The sequence below is a fragment of the Micromesistius poutassou genome, assembly GCF_964030765.1.
Source record: "Micromesistius poutassou genome assembly, chromosome: 2".
NCBI lineage: Eukaryota > Metazoa > Chordata > Actinopteri > Gadiformes > Gadidae > Micromesistius > Micromesistius poutassou.
Window position 1 is genome coordinate 20,011,316 of NC_140272.1, and position 20,577 is coordinate 20,031,892.

General features: G+C 42.1%; 1 protein-coding gene across 1 annotated transcript in view; it reads left to right on the forward strand.

The window, feature by feature from the left end:
* Positions 1–12,449: 12,449 nt before the first annotated feature.
* The window catches only part of LOC311338239 (contactin-4-like), a gene marked incomplete at both ends in the record, with an annotated part of 110,342 nt that continues 102,214 nt past the window's right edge, over positions 12,450–20,577 (forward strand). The window contains 1 exon segment of the mRNA XM_084463471.1: positions 12,450–12,504. Within this exon segment, the coding sequence (XP_084319597.1) occupies positions 12,450–12,504 (55 nt within the window).

Genomic DNA, 20,577 nt, shown 5'->3' on the forward strand with positions numbered 1-20,577 from the left:
CTGAGCGGTTCCAGGCTAATACACTTTAGTGAATTGTTCTGGCTATGTCAGGTTAGCCGATTATTAAATAAAAACAATAATAATCATATCAATGAATGTCCATTATTTTTTGACTAAATGATACACTTTATTGTATAATTTAGTGAGGGTTAGTAACTCGTAAGTTAGTACTGCTTTACCGCTCCGTAGTCTACAATCTACCGGTCAATCTTCGTTCCTATCCTCACCCATGGTCCTGAGGGATGGGTGATGACCCAAAGGACGAGATCGTGGGTACAAGCGGCCGAGATGGGTTTTCTCAGGAGGGTGGCTGGCTTCTCCCTCAGGGATAGGGTGAGAAGCTCAGCCATCCGTGAGGAACTCGGATTAGAGCCGCTGCTCCTCTGCTTAGAAAGGAGTCAGTTGAGGTGGTTCGGGCATCTGGTGAGGACGCCCACTGGGAGCCTCCCTTGGGAGGCGTTCCAGGCACGACCAGCGGGGAGTAGACCCCTGGGAAAGACCCAGGACTGGGTGGAGAGATTATATCTCAACACTGGCCTGGGAACGCCTCAGGATCCCCCCCGTCAGAGCTGGTCAATGTGGCCCCGGGAAAGGAAAGTCTGGGGCCGCCTGCTTCAGCTTCTGCCCCTCGACCCGACCCCAGATAAGCGGATGAGGAGGAGGATGATACAATTTCACAAAATGCTAAGCCTCTTGTAAGGACAGAAGAAGAAGAAGAAGAAGAAGAAGAAGGATCCAACCATTGTCTAACCCCTGCTCCTCATCCATGTCCTCATGGGAGAGATGAGCTCTTCACTTCTATCTAGTGAAACCATAACTGCACTGGTGTAGTGTGACGTTTATTATGTCTGGACAGGAAACCCTGTCTCCCCCCCCCCCCCCCCCCCCACACCGGTAATGACCACTAGTGCCACGGATAAAAAGGCTTGATAAACACCAGCTCTCCAGGGCCGCATGGCTGGGTGGAAACAGCCCCTGGACTAATGAGAGCCATGCAGCGATGGCTGAGGGGAGGGGAGGACAGCTCTGCTCCACAGCACGTCTGCCCCCGCTCTGGCTTATGAGGCAGGGATGATGGTGGCGGGGTTGGTGGGGATGGCGGTGGTGGTGGAAGGTAAAGGTGCTGATTGGTGGTAGTAGGTGCTGATGGTGACGGTGGGTTGTGGAGGAAGTGGTGGTGTTGGTGGTGGTGTTGTTGGTGGTGCTTATGGTGATGCTGGGTTGGTGAGGTGGTGGTGTGTGACTGTGTGTGTATATAGGGATCAGTGGGGGGTGGTGGGGGGGGGCTCAGCTAGGGATCTCTCATTTGCAGCCCTGCTCGTCACACTAGATGGACAGGGCTTTACTGGGGGGGGGGGGGATCCTGAGGGGAGCGGGGGCACCGCAACGAGAGACTGAACAGAGAGAAGCCATGTGTCCACGGTGCTCATATACAATACTGTCTTCATACCACAACTATGAAAAGCCCATATACATGCATACACGTCTTGGGGGGGATATTTTAGACAAATGCAGATGGAATGCAAACATGTATGATATTTATATTTTCTTTTTAGTAAACATGATTGAATTTCAATATCTAATATTGTTTTCCCTATCCGTGCTTGTTATACATTTGATGAATTGAGTTGTACAATTTCCTCAAACGCAAAATTGCAAAAAAAACAATTGACTGTTGAACACTCCTCACCATGTTTGTTGGAGAAAACAGACGTTATTGTTATTGAAAAGGTCTCACCAGAGCCAAACCGCCAGCGGACTCTGTAACTCTACACACACACACAACCCAGCAGAGTGCAGCAATGCCATTTCCACTGCATGCAGAGAGCACACCGCTCCCCTTGCTTTCTAATGCTTCTTTCATTCAACTGTACGGAGAGAGAGAGAGAGAGGAGAAGAGAGAGAGAGAGTAGTGGAGAAGATAGGAGGGAGAGAAAGAGGAGGGGAGAGCCAGAAGGAGGGAGGGATAATAGAAGTGAGGATGGAGAGGAGAGAAGAGATGAGAAGAGAGAGGAGGGGAGAGAAGAGGAGAAGAGAGAGAGGAGAGAAGTGATGAGAAGAGAGAGAGGAGATAGCCGTTCTGATGGATGGCACAGGACTACGGCTGGTTCAACACACACATACACACACATGCACAATATGTGTGTGTGTGTGTGTGTGTGTGTGTGTGTGTGTGTGTGTGTGTGTGTGGCAGCTGGACGGTTTTGTGCACTAATAGCCCACAAAGCCACCCGGACCCAAAAAAACAATGCGTTCTCTTCGCTTAGTGACCCTTTTGCTCTACAGAAACACACACACACACACACACACTCCCCCGCCCCCTGTAGTGTGTGCAGTTATAATAGTGCACTGTTCCTTCAACAGTCAGGCCGACCGTTGGCGATTGCTGATCTTTCTACACTTGCACTATGCTAGCTGTTGAATTTTGTATTTTTTCCCGCCGTTTCACCGTTTGCTAACGGTAGGTTGTTCTGCGGTTTGCATTATAATTATCATTTACAACTCTGAGAGTGAGAGTGATAAAGAGAGGGAGAGAAAGGAGCATAGGACAGAAGGCATCACTTCTCAATGGCGAAGAAAAAGGGATTAGGGAGGGAGAGAGGTAGGCTTCTGTGCTTCCTCCTTAAGTTTATTCGGCATTGAAAAGTGATGCATTTCAGTGATTGACAGGCAAGGAGGATTTCCAGAACAAATCAGTGAGATACCCTTTCCAGAAATTAGGCGGGAGTGGTGTAGGCCTAACATCTAAATGAGCTCAGGGGCAGGCGTCACCTCGAAAGGGAGATTCTCACAGCGCGTTTCACCCATAGGGCATATTGACGGACGGCTCTGCCATAACGAACACATTACACTGAAATAATAGCTGACTTCCTAACTACCGCAATTTTAACCTGACCACCTGCAATATACATTTCAAACTATCAGGAAGAAAATAAGGCTACTAAACGGTTATGTAGTGTGTGGAATGGCGGGTGTTGGTGTTTGTGTGTGCATCTGTGTTTTAAGGATAAAACATCAAAGTGAGATAAAGTGCCACAGAGACAGATGCACAACGGAACGGAGGGGGGGGGGGGTCCTAGCTTTTCAACTAGCCTACACATCCCCAAGTTCCAGACGGACGGGGAGAGACACGATGAACCCTGATTTAAGGACTGATACCAGACGAGACCGACACTCTCCCACCTGTTTTACTCCGGTGGCCCGAGACACGTCGCGACGAGACGGAGAAGAAAAGAAAAAAGGTGGATCGCGTCTGTGTGTTCAGTTTGAATGCATGGAGTAGCGAGAAAGGGTGGTCGCGGTGGGTAGACTGCGTGGTGCTGGTCTCGGTGTCTGGAGCGAGGGGAGGAAGAGAGAGAGAGAGAGAGAGAGAGAGAGAGAGAGAGAGAGAGAGAGAGAGAGAGAGAGAGAGAGAGAGAGAGAGAGAGAGAGAGAGAGAGAGAGAGAGAGAGAGAGAGAGAGAGAGAGAGAGAGAGAGAGAGAGAGAGAGAGAGAGAGAGAGAGAGAGAGAGAGAGAGAGAGAGAGAGAGAGACTGACGCATCACTGTGTGTGTAGACGAGATTCAGTCCACAGTATGCAGCCTGCGGAGCGCCACGCGATCCCCCACTCCTCCCCACACACTCAGCAGTGAGACGCTGATGGAGACAGTAAGCCCGGTTCCTGAATGCATCACAGGCTGGCTGGCTCTGGAGGAGACCGAACCCCGGCGTGCTTAAAGTAGGCTACGGACACTGGATTTTTCGCCGATAGCAGCAAGAAGTCGACCAATGATGTCTATTTTGTTTAGTGTCACGTTACGGATTAATCTAGAGCAGTAAACATCCTTTTGGAGTAATATTCATCTGCAGGTAACGCACCACGCTTAATTGTGTTTACTTTTAATTTTTTTTTTGTTATTATTATTATCATTTTTATTATTACAAATAGTATTAGGCTATTGTTATTATCATTGTAATTATATTTACTATTAAATACATGATTATGCTCTTGTTATTTGGCCTACTATTGGAATTATTATTACTTGGATATTATTGCTATATCGTCGCTGCTGTCTGTAGTTGTTTTGACTGTGTTGGATCCTGGATCTACCTCGTGTTTCAGTCCGTAGACTAACTTGTCTGTACCTCTCGTCGTCTGGCGGGGGGGCTACTATCATTCCTAGAGATGACGATTTACAATGTTCGCTGCTGCAGCTGCTTGCTAGAGTTTCAAACTTTTCGCCCTTCCCAGATTAAACCATGATGGCATGCTCGCTGACTGTGAAGCGGGGGTAAAACTGAATTGAGTGGATGGCTCTGAATTTCAGCATTATAGCGCCTGAGCCGATCCTAGCCTACTGCGGATCACTGGGATGCGATCTGCCCCCGAGTGCGTACGTAGTGTCGATTCCCATTGTCGGACTATCATGGTGGGGACGGTAATCCACGGGTCGCTTCGCCACGCGTGTCCGTCCCAACGTGTGCAGATGTTTTAGTAATCCCCCCCCCCCACCTCCCAACTCCCCCATATAATCCCTTTGGGATTTACTTATCATGTTGTTGACCACCGACTATAAACACCCTGCAGAACATAGAAATTCGCCTGGTCTATAGGACATTAGATTAAGCATAAAGCAGAGGAAGCCGAGAGATGTCATCACATTCACTCTCCCACATCTTTTTATTTTTTATTTTTATAAGAATGCATGAAGTTCTTTAAAAGGATCTAATCTGACACAATGAAAAATACATTTTGTTCTCTGCCCTAATTATGATTGTGGACGAATCATTTCTGGTTGTTGAACTTGTCTCGGCATTTTAAGAAAGTCCCAGTCCCTCTGAATATGCTAAATAAAGATTTTTTTATAATAACATTTAATATTGAATTAAGGGGTTGGGTAGCCTACATTCCGTCCGCATGTTGTCAGATTTTTCTCGAGTAAGTGCTCAAGATTCCACATAACAACAACGAGAACGCAATAGGTTCACATCATCGTTTTTGATGCATGGGCATAGTGTGTAGTCAAGCATGCTCCTTAAAAATACATTGGCCAATTAGGGCTGTTTGATATATATATATATATACTCAGATCCATCTCCTTTCTGCATTTTCCACATCCTTAACTTTTTGACTATCATGCCCATATTCTATATATGTATGAGTGTGTTGGTGCAAGTGTAATGTGTGTTGCGCTTGTATATCTAGGAACTTAAATTTTACTTAACGTCACAATGGTGTGTGTGTGTGTGTGTGTGTGTGTGTGTGTGTGTGTGTGTGTGTGTGTGTGTGTGTGTGTACGCGTGTGTGTGAAGTCATTGGTGCCTGATGAACATAAGATGAAGAGAAGATATGGATTGATGGCTCTCAGTAAGTGCACCTGGCTGGCTGGCATGTGCTGAACAATACATGAGGTTGTCCTGTGGTTCCTGAGACTTCCCGGGGAAAGCTGGGAATAAAAACACGACTTTAATGCGTTAGTGTGCTGAGCCCCCAAAAGCTTGTCAAAAGAGACGAAGCTCAGTAGTGACATAAAAAAGATTGGGGCAGAGGTGCATTTAGAGTCTCGTCATCAAATTTTCATCACGTGAATTCTGCATGAATGTATTGAAGGAATGTGTTGTCAGGCTCATATTTATTGCATGTCAACTATCTGGACTATCTTGATGGCTCCACCTGCTCCTTCCCTCGAATACTGTGAGGTGCTACATTTTACATTAGCATTAAGTTATATTAACTCATTTTGTGGTGGAATACGGTGTGTGTGTTTAACATTGTCTCTTTAGTTGTTCTCGTGAATAATTTGTGCTGTCAGCCAGAACAAACGTCGGGAGTACATACACAGGACATAGGTCGGCGCTTTCTGTGCTTTTTTATTAATCCAATTTCATCTCTCCCTTGAATTCCGAGTTAAGCTAAAGAAATGAATTATCTGACTCGATGAATTATTAATGGAATCTCTGCACCAGTAGGAGTAGCAATAATGATACAAAAGGACCTGTTGACTGAAGCTAACGCATATATCTCTCGACAAACAAGCCACCAAATGTTCCACCAAAAGGACTGAAGTACACAGACTCAATGTTAAGTGGCATTAAAGGAGACCTGTTGTCCCAATGCACAGGTGTGTTGGAGGATAAACAAGCTATATCAAATGTACCCCACCCCCCCCCTCACCCTACTCCTCCTCTGATTGGACGTAACTTCTCCCTATACTATTCGTCCACATCTCTGAGGTAATGGCGGAGCAGGGGGACAGAGCATTCAACGTCCCAGAATGCTTTTCACCCACTCCTCTACATTTCCAGACAATCCATTCTATTCCTGTTCCTAAATCTCTAAGCCGAAGACGTCCTCGGGTAGTCACCGGACAGTCGTCAGAGTTGTGTGTGTGTGTGTGTGTGTGTGTGTGTGTGTGTGTGTGTGTGTGTGTGTGTGTGTGTGTGTGTGTGTGTGTGTGTGTGTGTGACACTTTTTGTCTGCATCATAGTGGCACACATTACAGTACAGCTCAGCCAATTAAAAATATATTTGGGGGAAATCGTGCACTAGTTAGTAGTGACTTAATGCTGGGAGATTTAGTTGTTCTTGTTACGCGCTAACATGTACATTGCTGATCATATTGAACTGGAGTGATGTGTGTATATATATATATATATATATATATATATATATTCACATTTATTTTTCTTACTTCATCTTGAGTGAGGCTAATCTCTTTGGCTTATCAGTGGCTTTATGTTATACACAAAAGAGTTATTGATCTACAAATATATTTTCTAAATGTTCCATTAAAATTCCATTAAAAGTTTTTCATGCCTTTGGGACAACACTTTTAAATACAACCCTTACATCCGTCATTAACGCTTTCCGCATTGGTATTCACACTCTGAAAATGTTTACTATCACATCCTTCTGCCATCTCGGAGTGTCAGACTCGGAGTGTGAGTTATAATGAACATTGTTTAATTGGCGTCCTAGTTTTCATTACACAAGCAATATTACATGTGTTACATTTTAACGTATGTATTTGAGGTATGTGCAATTTGTGTTGGATCTCCACATAGAGATTGGTTTCCGTGTCTTTATGTTAGAAGGGGGTTGATATCCAGCAGACTTAATGTATATATCATCTTGGGTGTACTTCTACCAGGCTTTTATTGGCTGTAAACTGGATTCTCAAGATGCATGTAAAAGCCAGCTGTAAAGGGACTACCTCTGCAATCGATACAGTTTAAATGTGGGTAGACTATTACACTGTATAATAAGGATGAAACCAGACAGACCTTATGCCGAGGTCTGTCTGAATTCTTTGTATGCATTGTATTTACAAAAATCTAAATTGACTTGAAATCTGATTTTGTTAAATGCTATGATAAAGTACTTCTCAAATTGTTCCAATTTTGTTTCAAGGTTACGATCTTATCCTATAATATATAATTTTTACATTTGTGTTTGAAATAGGTATAAGACATCAGATGTAGCCTTTTAAACAGTGTGAATATTTTATGAGAAGCTGACCACTTATGTAGACTTCCATGAACACATTGCAACTTGTGAAGCTAGCCATTAGCTGGCCATTTGCCATCCTATAGTGATAACTCAGTGAGAAACCCAGTGCTAGACCCAGGGGTACAAATTTGGTGGTAAAAGAGACAAAATGGCAAAATGTGGAGGGGAAATTGTCCCCCTGTCCGTCCCTTTTAATTGTGCTAATGGTTGACCACATTGGCGATTGCGACAAATCCTCTTTTGGAATCCATGGTTACCTCTAAGAGAAAGGAGGAATCTATGAAACACATCATTAGATTCTGTTCCAAGTGCTAACTTTATAGCGACAATATAGGCACTAGTAACAATGTGTCCTTGTAGGTCTGCTTGTTGAAGCGTTTTCAGACTCTCAGTGGAGTTGTATCTGGTTGGATTTGGCTATGGCTATGGCACAGACTCGACTGCACAAAGAGAACATGTCCACTGGCAAAACTGTGTGTAAGCTACTCTACAGCACAAAACAATCAAGGTTTCAATTATTTAAAAGGACAGGAAGTGTAAGCCTGCTCAATAAGCCAGCGTCAATGTCCTCCGATTTGGACCATCCCCATCTCCTTGGCACTGGAAAATACCCAGTGTACTCGAATAGTTTCAGCATCTGTCAATACAACCCTTCTGTATTTTAGTGTAACACTGTAAGGCGTTTCTTTTCTGTGCATAATCCTTACGGGGGCTGTGTGGGTCTTTGTCTGCAGTCTCTGTCTTGCAACATTTCCTTATGCAAACATATAGTCCCACATATTCTCTCCTTGGGAAGGGCTTTAATTTAGTGCCTAATAGACAGCAGCCGTCTTCAAGGGATTCTAAGCATTGGGACCACTGGTGTTATCAAATATGCCTTGGATGAAGCTACAAACATATATTTATCCTTTATGACTGCGTGTGCATGAGATTGTTGTGATAGGATTTTTTCCTAGAAGTTTTTTATCCTACATACGTCTGAGTGTAATTTATGATCTTTCTTCCTGTGCTGGCTGAACCACTGCTGCAGAACCCACAGGGAATTGTTATTTCATTCCTTTCACTCAACATCACAAGATTAAACAGAGTCCGGAATGACTCAACAAAATATATATATTTATTTTATTTTTATTTGTAGTTGAAGACTGCAATGAACCTTTTGAAATAATGGCTTGTGGTATTTTTAGCCCTGAACTTTGAACCTGATGTTGTTACTGGTTTGGTAGCTCACCATATGAAGTACAGATACATTTGCAGACACTATTTCTATATTATTTGTAAATTTTTGTTCATGAAAAACCTTTTCTTATTATGTCCTTGAGCTGTTATTAATTACTAGTTAATCCAGTGCTCAAGTGAAACGTTTAAGTGGATTTCTTTGCATTATAATGTGCACTTATGAGCTGGTCATCAGTTAACGGCAGTACAATTTTAAGCACTGCCAATTGTTTCCATTTTGAAATTAGTATTCAAGTGTTGACCACTGAGTAGCAGGAGAGATAGTTCTAGATTGTGCTTATATGTGCTTCATAACCGCAAGGCGGAGTATAATTCAATCTGATTGGCTGAGGAATTTGCATCATATAATTTCTACTATGGCTTGGCAGAATACTTTTTTGATTGGTTGGAGTAGGGGGAGAGGAAGGGAGGGGAAATGTTTTTTTTTGTGATGGTTTGAAAAAGAGGTTGATTGTAATGGATGTAGGACGTCTATTATTTACCAGAACAGACATGGAGGAATAACAATACAATTCTCCTGGGAATCTCTGCAATCTTGGTTACATGGTTACTTAATGGTTCCTACTTATTTCAGGCTCCCTGGCTTTTAACTAACTAGAATAGGAAACAGTGGTAGTTACTAACCTGGGCACAACACACATATATTTTATATTTTTCAGGCATGTCAAGCTTTCATTTTGCTAAAGCAAAGTAGGCCTACATCATAGTTTACCAAATAATGATTAACTTTGGGAATGTGACCTTTTACTTGGTCTTAGAAAACAAAATGTAAATACTATTCAATGTGCATTTCCATATTCAGTGTGTATTCAGCGAGCATTTGCATGGTTACTATTCCTTGTGTCTAAGACATAGATTGGTTGACATGGTTTCATGCATCTAGTGTGAAAGTGTGTTGAGACAAGACAGTTTAACCGTTCCTTTTTTTAACAGTTCTTCCTCCACGTTGAAAGGCTTGTAGGGCATTCTTGTGAAAATATAAATAGATAACACATAAGCTGGAAATATGGCATACGTATTATTTACAGATGTTTTGGTCAATCCATATCTGTCAGCCTATTAGGCTTAGTATGAACGAGCCTTAAGATACATTGAGATATGTTGGGTGACTTGACCTGACTCTGCACATGGTAACAGAACTTCTGAAGAGAAGATGTAGGCTAGCATCCAGCGAGGTCGTACATCATGCTCAAAGTGCTCGGCTGAAGAAACCAAAATGCCCAGCCACATAAAAAGGATGTCTGATGTATTTCTATCCATTTCAGGTCTTTGTGGAGGCTTAGCCTGGCTCCATTTAGGTACATTATTAGGGCTAGAAAAGCATAAAACTATTTATGCTCGGGTGCCTGACAGACTGTAGATACTGCAGGCTTCCATTAAGTCGTCAAAACGATTGTGACTTTATGTTGATTCTCGTATGTGATAAAATAACTAATACATTACACCAAAAGCGAGTGGGATGGATATCAGTCACTGCGTGTGCTGAGTAGATAGTCTTGCCCCTGCATTGCTCAAAACTGATGTTTTTCTCCTTCACAGTGAAATATTCCTTTAAAGACACATTGCTCCATGGGCGCTTTGACTGGGAACCTCTCAAGACTGACGGAACGAATGACCCCGCCCTCGGATCTCATACCCCGACCGCCCCAGGTCCCTGACAACATCCATCCTTGGGTGTCATTGAGGAAGATTGGTGGCGATGGGATGGGGTTATTGGGATGGGGATGGGAGGCGGGGGGTGCTCCTTTAATTTGTCATCCGCTGGGGGGAGTCCATCAGTCGTCCATCAGTGCGTTTCCCTGTGTGTTAATCAAATATGATTGCTGTGATTATGACCTTCGCAAAGGGTCAAGGTGTCATGACGAGAGAAGATTGTGTGTGTGTGAAATATCTGCCGCTGTCCGTCGGACGCTCCGGATGTGGCTATGATTTGGTGGCGGGTCTGTCTATTAACGTAGATCTCGGTGTTTGACTTACCCTTGTTCCCTGGCAAGGACGGCCGAGTGTTGTTTCCATGAAATTCTGACAATAGTCTACCAACGATGCTGAGTTTCTAACAGACACTCAGATCACTTGGAACTTTTTGTAGCTATGAACGTAATTTTGATGCTTATATGCTTAGATTTGAATCTGCGTCCCAAAAGTCACTTTAGTTTTGATGAAAGCATCTCCTCACTGACCTCATGTTAATAAAGTGTGGCAGGATAGTCCAGTGGTTGGGGAGGGTGTTTGACTCCTAGCCATAAGGTACTGGGTTCAATCCCCATTGTCCACTCCCTACCTTTAGGCATCCTTGATCAAGATGCCCTAACGTCTACCTGGTAGAATTCACTGGTATTAGCTTTGATCACTTGTCTGCTAAATAGTAGTTTGAATAGTAGTATGCGTTTGTGTGCTGTCCAATAGTGTAATGTTTCTTTCTGTATAGGGTCAAAGGCATTGTATCCTGTTTTTAGTTAAAAGAGAATTGGTTGGGGAAAAAAAGTATATGGAGAAAAAAATAAAGTACAGATTAGTTGCTGTGTTTTTCCCCAGATTTCTGGAACATAGTGGTAAAAAGTGTGAGTGACATGACAAGATAATTAAGCGGTGTAATTTTTCACGCAGACACCTCAAACAATTAAATGCGCATACAAAGTAGGTGCACAATGTACTTCAATGTGATAGTCACACCTTCTCTGTAACCATACAGATTTGTAGATTTGTATCCCTTTTATCATTACCGTAGTTGGCAAAAGGAGCTGCTGTTTTGTCGACTAGGGATTGTGTAGCACCCTTGTCAAAGCATATCACAGTTAAAATTGGGGAGGGTTTTTTAAGTACTGGAAAGATTGCGATTACATTTTGAATGGGGTTTGAGACAACTGCTTTTGAAAATGTAGCTTTATTTCAGCCTTTCCATTGAGGATGTGCATAATTATATCCAATAACATATGGTTCAATTCAATTAGCGATGAATTAGTGCTGTCACCCGTCCCCTCCTCCGCATTCATCCTCATCACTCCCCGCTTTCCTTTTCCCAAATAGAGAGAATGTCAACCTCTGGGAAACCTCACAACACGCCCCCCCGCACATGCATGCACTTGCGCAGAACATACACACACATACATGCACCAACATCACACACACACACACACACACACACACACACACACACACACACACACACACACACACACACACACACACAGTGACAGTTTCAAAGATTATTCCTTGGAGACATATTCTGTGAAGTAGAAGCAACGGAAGTCTAACAAAATAATCCTAGATTCTGTTTCATTCCGACGCTAGGACCTAGGCTATGAGTGTTAAAGTGGGGCTTCAAACCATGCATCTCGAGAGTTATAGACCCAACTTGTATGTTTATGGAAAATGTAAAATTTACACCCTCAATACTAAACTAATCATTTTTTGCTTTGCTATGACAACATGTAAAATGAGTGTGTTTGTGTATATAACAATTACCATTCAAATAAGTATTTATTTTTTCAAAGGAAACTAAAAGAGAGTGTGATTATGCTGTCAAATAACAGTCATCATCCATGACGGTCCTAATTAGGAAGTCTCCTTCACCTAACTGCATTAATCATTTAACACTCTTTTCCTCTTCCTCTTTTCCCCCTATATCTTCTGCACAGCTTTTGAAAACCGCAAAAGGTACAAAAGGATTCCATACATCTGTGATTGGCTGTGAGACTACCCTGACCCTGCACAATTGAAGATGATGTTGCTATGGAAACTACTCATGCTGCACTCACTTATGGGCTGCCTTGCAGGTAAAGTATCTTATTAAGAACTTTTGATGCATGCCAAAAGCTGCCTTTGTGAAGCCTGAGTCCCTATTCATATGTATTTGGGGCAGACTGTGGTATGAAAGCCATGGTTCAGAATGGAGAGAAGTCAAACAAATGAGCCTGGAGCAAACATCCAGATCACCTTATGTATTCCAACTGCTGTGCAAATAATATCACCATACGAAAACGATCGAAAACCGGTGGAGAATGTTAAAGAGTAAATTGTTTCCATGAAAATATTTCATTTTATTTCATGTTGGCCTCTGATTTGTGTTATTCTTATTTTTGTTTGAGCTGTTTCCACTCAGTGAAGTTTACATGTTCATGTTGAATAATAAGGAGTGTTTGTGGGCTTAGTTAGGGTATGTTATTTTGAGTGAATACGTATCATTTAAGTGATACGTCATTTCAACTAGTCAAGCATTTTGTATTATTATCAGAGTAAACTTTTGTTTGCGTGGTTGGTTGTTTTGTTCCTCCAAGTTGTTTTGTTCCTCCAAGCCGAAAGCCCCACAGGGCCAAACTTCAATGCTGAGACTACAATAACTGTATGGATGTAACCATGGGGGTGTTGAGCTTGGATCTGTGTGGGGAACTTACCTTATCCATGCTGCCTGTTGTATAGTGGATGATGGTAGTTCGCTCCAATAGTGCTCACAAACAAACAAATCCCCAACTTTTGATTCTGTGTTAACAAGCCACTTTGCATGCACGGACGTAGAGATTGAGGCGCGCTGTCTTGTTTACACATTGGACAATGTTGAACACATATTTCCCAGAGTGACCCACGGTTTCCTGCACTAATATATAACCAAACTAATAATTACGGATCAAGCAGTTGAGAACTCGGATATGGTATGTGTGTCTCAGACACATTAGTTTGTGCGACAAGTCAACACTGGTAAGCCTATTATAATTATATAATAGAACAAATTTTAACGAACCATGCAGTTGAGAACTCTTGGGGTATGGCGTTGTTTGTCTGACACAAGAACATATTCATAATATATATATATATATATTTTAATATATATATATATCATATATTGTACAATTTAAGAGACATATTCACTTGAGGGACATTCAATACTGGTACATTCAGTCACCATCTTGAGATACATTTAATTGCCATAGTTTTTATATATGCTTTGCTATACTATGTTATGGTATGCTATGCTTTTATATGATATGCTATTCTACATTATGTTATGCTTTGTGCTGTGCTATACTATACACTCTCAGAAATAATGGGAAATTAGCTATATACGTATTAGGCTACAAAATAAAAAATAAAGTATTGTTCTTTTAAATAATTCATACATTACGAGAAGTATTAAAAAGTGACGATTAAATGTATACGTTTAGTATGAAATAAAATATATTGATTTGAATTACCCTGCCCCCTTTAAACCAGTCAATTAATTTTGACTGGGTTCCCGGGCTTTCGTTAGACTTCATGTGTTTAAGTGTCTAACATGGCGAATACGTTTTCATTATCTTTCTACATTAAGATAAGCAATGATGAATTGATTCTTAAGGAAAAAAAATGTCAGACCGCGGATTTGGCAGTTGGTGTTCATTAGTTAAATGGATCTATAAAAGACAGACATCAATCAATCCGAATAATCTGACCATGCTTTTACAAAAAAGAAAAGTCCATCACTCTTTTATCGCACAGTAAAGTTGAATTATGGCTTCATTATGCTCTTGGTGCCCTGTTCACCCAAGGGCCATTTTGGCATTGATCTGGCTCGATGATAAAGGGCTTTCATTTGTCTCCCTTACAAATAGGCGGGGTCAGAGAGGAGCACCGGCAGAATTACTCTGAGTGTTTAATCAAGAGATATCTCATAAGTCACGTCGGACGACACCAATGCTCTATTGATGAGGTCACCGTTGGGTCGTGCGTGGTAGGGTTCCTCTTCTCATCACCAAACACACAACAGATCTGCAACCCCCAAAAAATAAAGCCATCACTTCCATCCTGCCTTCATCACCTATCAATTGTGCGTTGTTGGCGTGAGGGTTGATATTATTTTGTAGCCTTGATACCTCCTGAGGAGATATGAGATATATGTCTGTTGGCTTCTGTCTTTGGCTACTGTCTAGGCTGGGGCTACTGTCTGTGGGCTAATGTCTGTTATTACTGTCTGTTATTACTGTCTGTGGGCTACTGTCTGTGGGCTACTGTCTGTTATTACGGTCTGTGGGCTACTGTCTGTCTGTGGCTACTGCATGTGGCTACTGTCTGTGGCTACTGTCTGTGTCTACTATCTGGCTACTGCCTGTGGCTACTGTCTGTGTCTACTATCTGTGGGCTACTGTCTGTGGCTACTGTCTGTGGCTACTATCTGGCTACTGCCTGTGGCTACTGTCGGTGGCTACTATCTGGCTACTGTCTGTGGGCTACTGTCTGGCTACTGTCTGTGGCTACTTTCTTTAGGCTTCTGTATTTGGTTACTGTCTATGGGCTACTGTCTGTGGCTACTGTCTATGACCTACTGCATGTGGCTACTGTCTGTGGCTACTGTCTGTGTATACTATCTGGCTACTGTCTGTGGAATACTGTCTATGACCTACTGTCTGTGTCTACTGTCTGTGTCTACTATCTGTGGGCTACTGTCGGTGGCTACTATCTGGCTACTGTCTGTGGCTACTATCTGGCTACTGTCTGTGTCTACTGTCTGTGTCTACTATCTGTGGGCTACTGTCTGTGGCTACTGTCTGGCTACTGTCTATGGCTACTGTATGGTATTTAGCTATTCGCCATGCTAGGGGTGAGCACCATAGCAGTCCATAGATGTTGGCACGGCAGACAGCTGTGACAGGCATGCGCACCACGCACTTATTAGGGCATGCACTGTCAAGGCCTACCCCATGTGGAGCAGCTCTCTCTGTATGCACATGATTAGCACCATGGAGATTGTTAATACGATTTTAAAAGGGAACTCAGCATGCCTTTATATATATATATATATATATATATATATATATACAATGTTAATATATATACTATTATATATATATATATATATATATATATACTCGACTATACTCGACTATTCTTGTCTATATATATATATATATATATATATATATAACAATTAACACATGGACACTAATACTAACCCTTTATATGGACTCTAGGGGTTAATTTAAGTAGCGTGTCGAGTATTATTAACAGTATTGTAAAATGTGCGAAGTATATATAATACTACGATCCAACCTACATTAATCATCACACAGAAATGTCCACAAATTCTCATAAGAACAGACAGTACCCTATTCTTCCCAGTCTGAAAAATATAAGGTATTAATAATAATATAATAAGGTAATATACTACTGTAGGTAGTACTATTATATGAGTAAATTTAGATGAATTGTGATGAGCAACAGAAATAATCATTCAAAGGAATACATTTTTTTCCCACATCCGCCTCGACAGTTGGTACACACACACGATATAAAAATAACAATTTCCGTCACTTAATAATTAGTGATGAAAAACTGAACGGGGAAGTGGTTTCATAGCTAACACCCATAACAGTGTGGAGTGAGTCGGTGAGTGAATTCGATAGAGAATAATATAAAAAGGCTCGCCTGTACCGCTATCGTCAGTGTTCTCCTCAGTGTGAGGCTTCACCTGTCGCATCGCTCCTCATTTTCCTAACGTACCTCTCACCCCAACCCACTCTTTCTCGCGCGTGTTTCTCGACTATTCTTGTCTGTCGGAAGAATCACAGCCACACAAAATCCACAGCCACGCTTTCCACTTTGGTTCAGCGCACAGTGGCAGAGGGGGAATGGGGGGCAGGCTTTAAGAGCCTGGAGTGAAACAAAGTGATTTCATGTAGTTTTTTATTCTTTTCCCGCCTTAGCCGTAGTGGAAGGGGATGAGGCAGGAGAGTGAGCCAAGCCAATTTGCACCATCCGTGTCCATTTTTTCTCCACTAGCGAGCATTGAAAAGAGCATTAACTCTCCTCTTGTCCTTGTTCGCCCCACGTTGAATTATGAATATTACTATTATTTTACCTTTATTTAATATTGATTTATTACCATATAAATGTGTATTAATATTATTATTATTATATAACCTACATCATGATGATTCTAATTATGATTTTAATAATGATTGTAATTATATGTATGTATCTATAATTATATCATCGTGGCTATTATGATCAGCGGTAGTTTGCCCCCCATCTTGTGTTCTTGGGCAGCGGGCTGGGTGGGTCCCACTGTCATGGCCCTCTGATGAGAGGAGTCTATAAATAAGGCTTTAAGGAAAGGTCAAGCTGCCTTCCTCATGTCAGCATACAACAGAATAGTCCTGTGTGTGTGTGTGTGTGTGTGTGTGTGTGTGTGTGTGTGTGTGTGTGTGTGTGTGTGTGTGTGTGTGTCTTTGCATATGGGTCACAATGTGAAGAGTAGTAGGGGTAAAGTGTGAAGAAGTTTACAAGTATCTAATTATATGTATATATAAATATATTTACATATATAGTTATTATTAATTATTATTGTTATTATTACTTCACCTTGTGCATGTTCTAGTCGGTTTGCTTTGGGCCAAGCTCTCTCTCCCTTTCTCTCCATGTATTTATCCCTCTCTCCCTCACTCTATATCCCTTTGTACTTCCTTCCCTCTCTCTCTGTCTACCTCTCACCCTCTCTCTTCATAGCTCTTCCACCCTCTCTCTCTCTCTCTCTCTCTACCTCACACATGTTATATTGCAACCCAAATTCAAATTTTCGTCTCTGCCACCCCAGCTTATTTGACTACAATGAGGGAACTAATGCCGGTGCTTCTAATAACCATGCTGCATTTTATATTTTCGCTCTCCTTTTTTGCATGAGTGGCATTGCTGCTGCATGTTCACAACCATTTGGTTCCTCTCAGCCTAGCAGGCCATTTCTGAGCAGATTAAAGGGGCTGTTCTTTCATTCCTACTCAGCATTGCTACATAGTGCTGCAAACAGAAACACACACACACATACAAACGCACACACACACACACACACACACACACACACACACACACACACACACACACTGACACTCAAATGCCTGCCAATGCACACAGGCACACAAACTCCCACACTCATAGCACGCTGTTGTTCACATTCACAAACTCCATGTTGAAATATTAACACAGTAAACCACAATCAAGTCAACAGTTTATGTAGAAGAACATGAGAAGGAACACAAATACACCATCAAGGTTTAATAAACCAAATACGCCAAAATGCATAACAAGAATAGGATTAAACGCTTGCATAACATCTGTAGTTTGCAACTACAAAAATCGGTAGTTGCAAATCTGTAGTTTGCAGATTTGCAACCGGTGCTTTCAACCAGATCCTTGTGAATTCAGATGCAGGGAGCTACGCTGCTGAATTGAAACTCCAGGATTGGGGCCAATGAAACCTAGAGCCAATGAAACCTAACCCCCTTCTAGACGTAGCTCTTGGCACGCTAAACAAGCACATTGACAGTTATGAGGCCCACTAATGGAGTGCTCCACTAACGATGAATGAGTGAGCATAGGGAACATGGAGAGGGTGCAGGTCTGAGAGAATTGCTGGTTCGACTCACTACTGCTTCTATCTAGAAATATTATCAGTAAATAATTGTGTGTGTGTGTGTGTGCAGTGCACGTGCGTGCCTGTTTGTGTTTGTGTGAGTGTGTATGTGTGTGTATGAGTAAGAGAGAGAGAGTGAGTTTGTGTGTGTGTGTGTGTGTGTGTGTGTGTGTGTGTGTGTGTGTGTGTGTGTGTGTGTGTGTGTGTGTGTGTGTGTGTGTGTGTGTGTGTGTGTGTGTGCGTGTCTTCCGAGTTCTTGGATGTGAAACCAAGAGCATCAGCAATTTACCCTAGGCAAGGGTTAATCAAACTAATTCCTTTCAACTACATAACTTATAGTAAACCTATATCATTTCAAATATAGCATTAAATTATATAAAATATCAGCCTGGTTAATAATTCAGTGTTGTACAGATGAATCTGCTGACGCGGGTAAGTATTTTAACATAGCTTCCACCGTGCATTCATATCATTCAGCAGTATTAAACATTTATGTGGAAGCGTAAAGCAGTAGCTTTTATTTGTTGTTTTAAGCATACACCACAACACAAGGACTGTAGTCTAACGACATGCTATTCCCACTTACGAGTGCGTTAATGTTATATATTCATATCAGAAGGCAAGCATTTGGAGGCAATGTTTATAGTATCTAAATATGTATTCTATTGTAGACCACCGTGTCTTTTTCCTGCTATTTTCTTTTGCTGCTTCTTTGCCGTTCTCCTTACCTATCCAATTTGCCATCCCTATATCTCTCTCACTGACTATCTATTTCTGTCTCCGGCTCTCCCTCACTCCCTCTCTTTTTCTTTCTCTTTTTTGCTCTTTCTTTACTTTTTTCCCTTCATCCCTCCCTGTCCCTCTCTCCTCTGTTTCAATCTCTTTCTTGCTATGCTCCTTTGTCTGGATCCTTCACCGTCCTCTCTCTCTCTCTCTCTCTCTCTCTCTCTCTCTCTCTCTCTCTCTCTCGCTCTCTCTCGCTCTCTCTCGCTCTCTCTCTCTCTCTCTCTCTCTCATGCTCTCTCTTTACCACAATGAGAAAAAGGGACATTTGAATGGCCATTGTTAACCATGGTCACCATCATTATACGTATTATTATTACCCAGAGGAATGACGGCCCGGGCCCCGTTGATCCTTCAAAGTCATGCAGGTGCAGTGGCACAGTCGCCCGCTGTGGTGGAGCACAGCTTTGGATGGAACTGTCACCTACACTGAACAAATGTGCCCGTAGTCTTTCAGCCGAGGACACAAATGAAATGATTAGCTCAAACGAGTCAGTGAGGAAGATACTTCTAGAGTCTAAATAACGTGTGGCATTTGTATTTGTCGTCTTTTTAATTAGTTTGATAATGCCGGAGGAAACACTGGAATGATGTGAAGTAGGACATTGTTGACCGAGTCAAGCCGGTTGTCTGCCTAAGGGTTGATGGTTGGACCTTTTTAGAGTAGTTAGTTACATGTTTAACATACTGTGGTGACCACAGACGAAGAGGCCAATATCCCTTGTTGACTCTCAAAACTCAAGACAGCTTTACTTTAATTTACTTTAGCAGGAGCTGCTTGCTCCTCTCTGTCTAGAATATTACTGACGTTAAAAAAGAGATACATGATTCAAAATGTTTTGAATCAAAATGTTGAATTATATTATATTCTCAGTGCAAATTCTGTAATCAGACAATCACAGAGCTGCTTTTTTATGGTATTATCGTAGAGTATACTATATAGTATACATATCATCAATAAAGTTATCAGTGTTCAAATCAGCTGGGTGAGCATGAAAGGGCTCTGTGAAGAGAGAAGGGACTTAAGAGAAGAGAAGAGAGAGATATATATTCTCCATATCTGTGTCTTGAATATCCCCACCCCTGAAGAGCTAGGAGAGAGCCATCTATTCAAATAGCTTAGGCAGGCATGAAAGATACGGCCAGATATTCCCCACTGCTTGACCTTGAACCTATTTATGAATTATTTTACGACGCCTCTGTGGGCGAGAGGCTCCGCGGGAGCCCCCCCCGCCGAGCCCTCCGGGAACACGATGGGGAAGGAAATTGTAGGGAGTTCACGTGCATGTATGCCTGTGTATGTGTTCCACTTGCTTGTATGTTGTATTATCTCTGAGGAGCAGGAAGGAGCATATATATATATAGAGAGAGAGAGAGAGAGAGAGAGAGAGAGAGAGAGAGAGAGAGAGAGAGAGAGAGAGAGAGAGAGAGAGAGAGAGAACGAGAGAACGAACACCCCATGTTGCGGGTCAGAAAAACCATTAGGAAGGAGCCTTTGAACTTGGATCTTTTTCAAAAGCGTTGTTGTCCCAATGTCTTTTTTTGATTTCCAGGGCTTGCTGTTCTGCTCTCTTTGCGTGTGGTTTCAGTGGATTGCAGCAAGGCAATGAATCTTTGGAATTGCAGTAGATTGCAGATTTGTAAAATATGACACCCATTGTATTGTGTGATTAACATTAACCTTAATGAG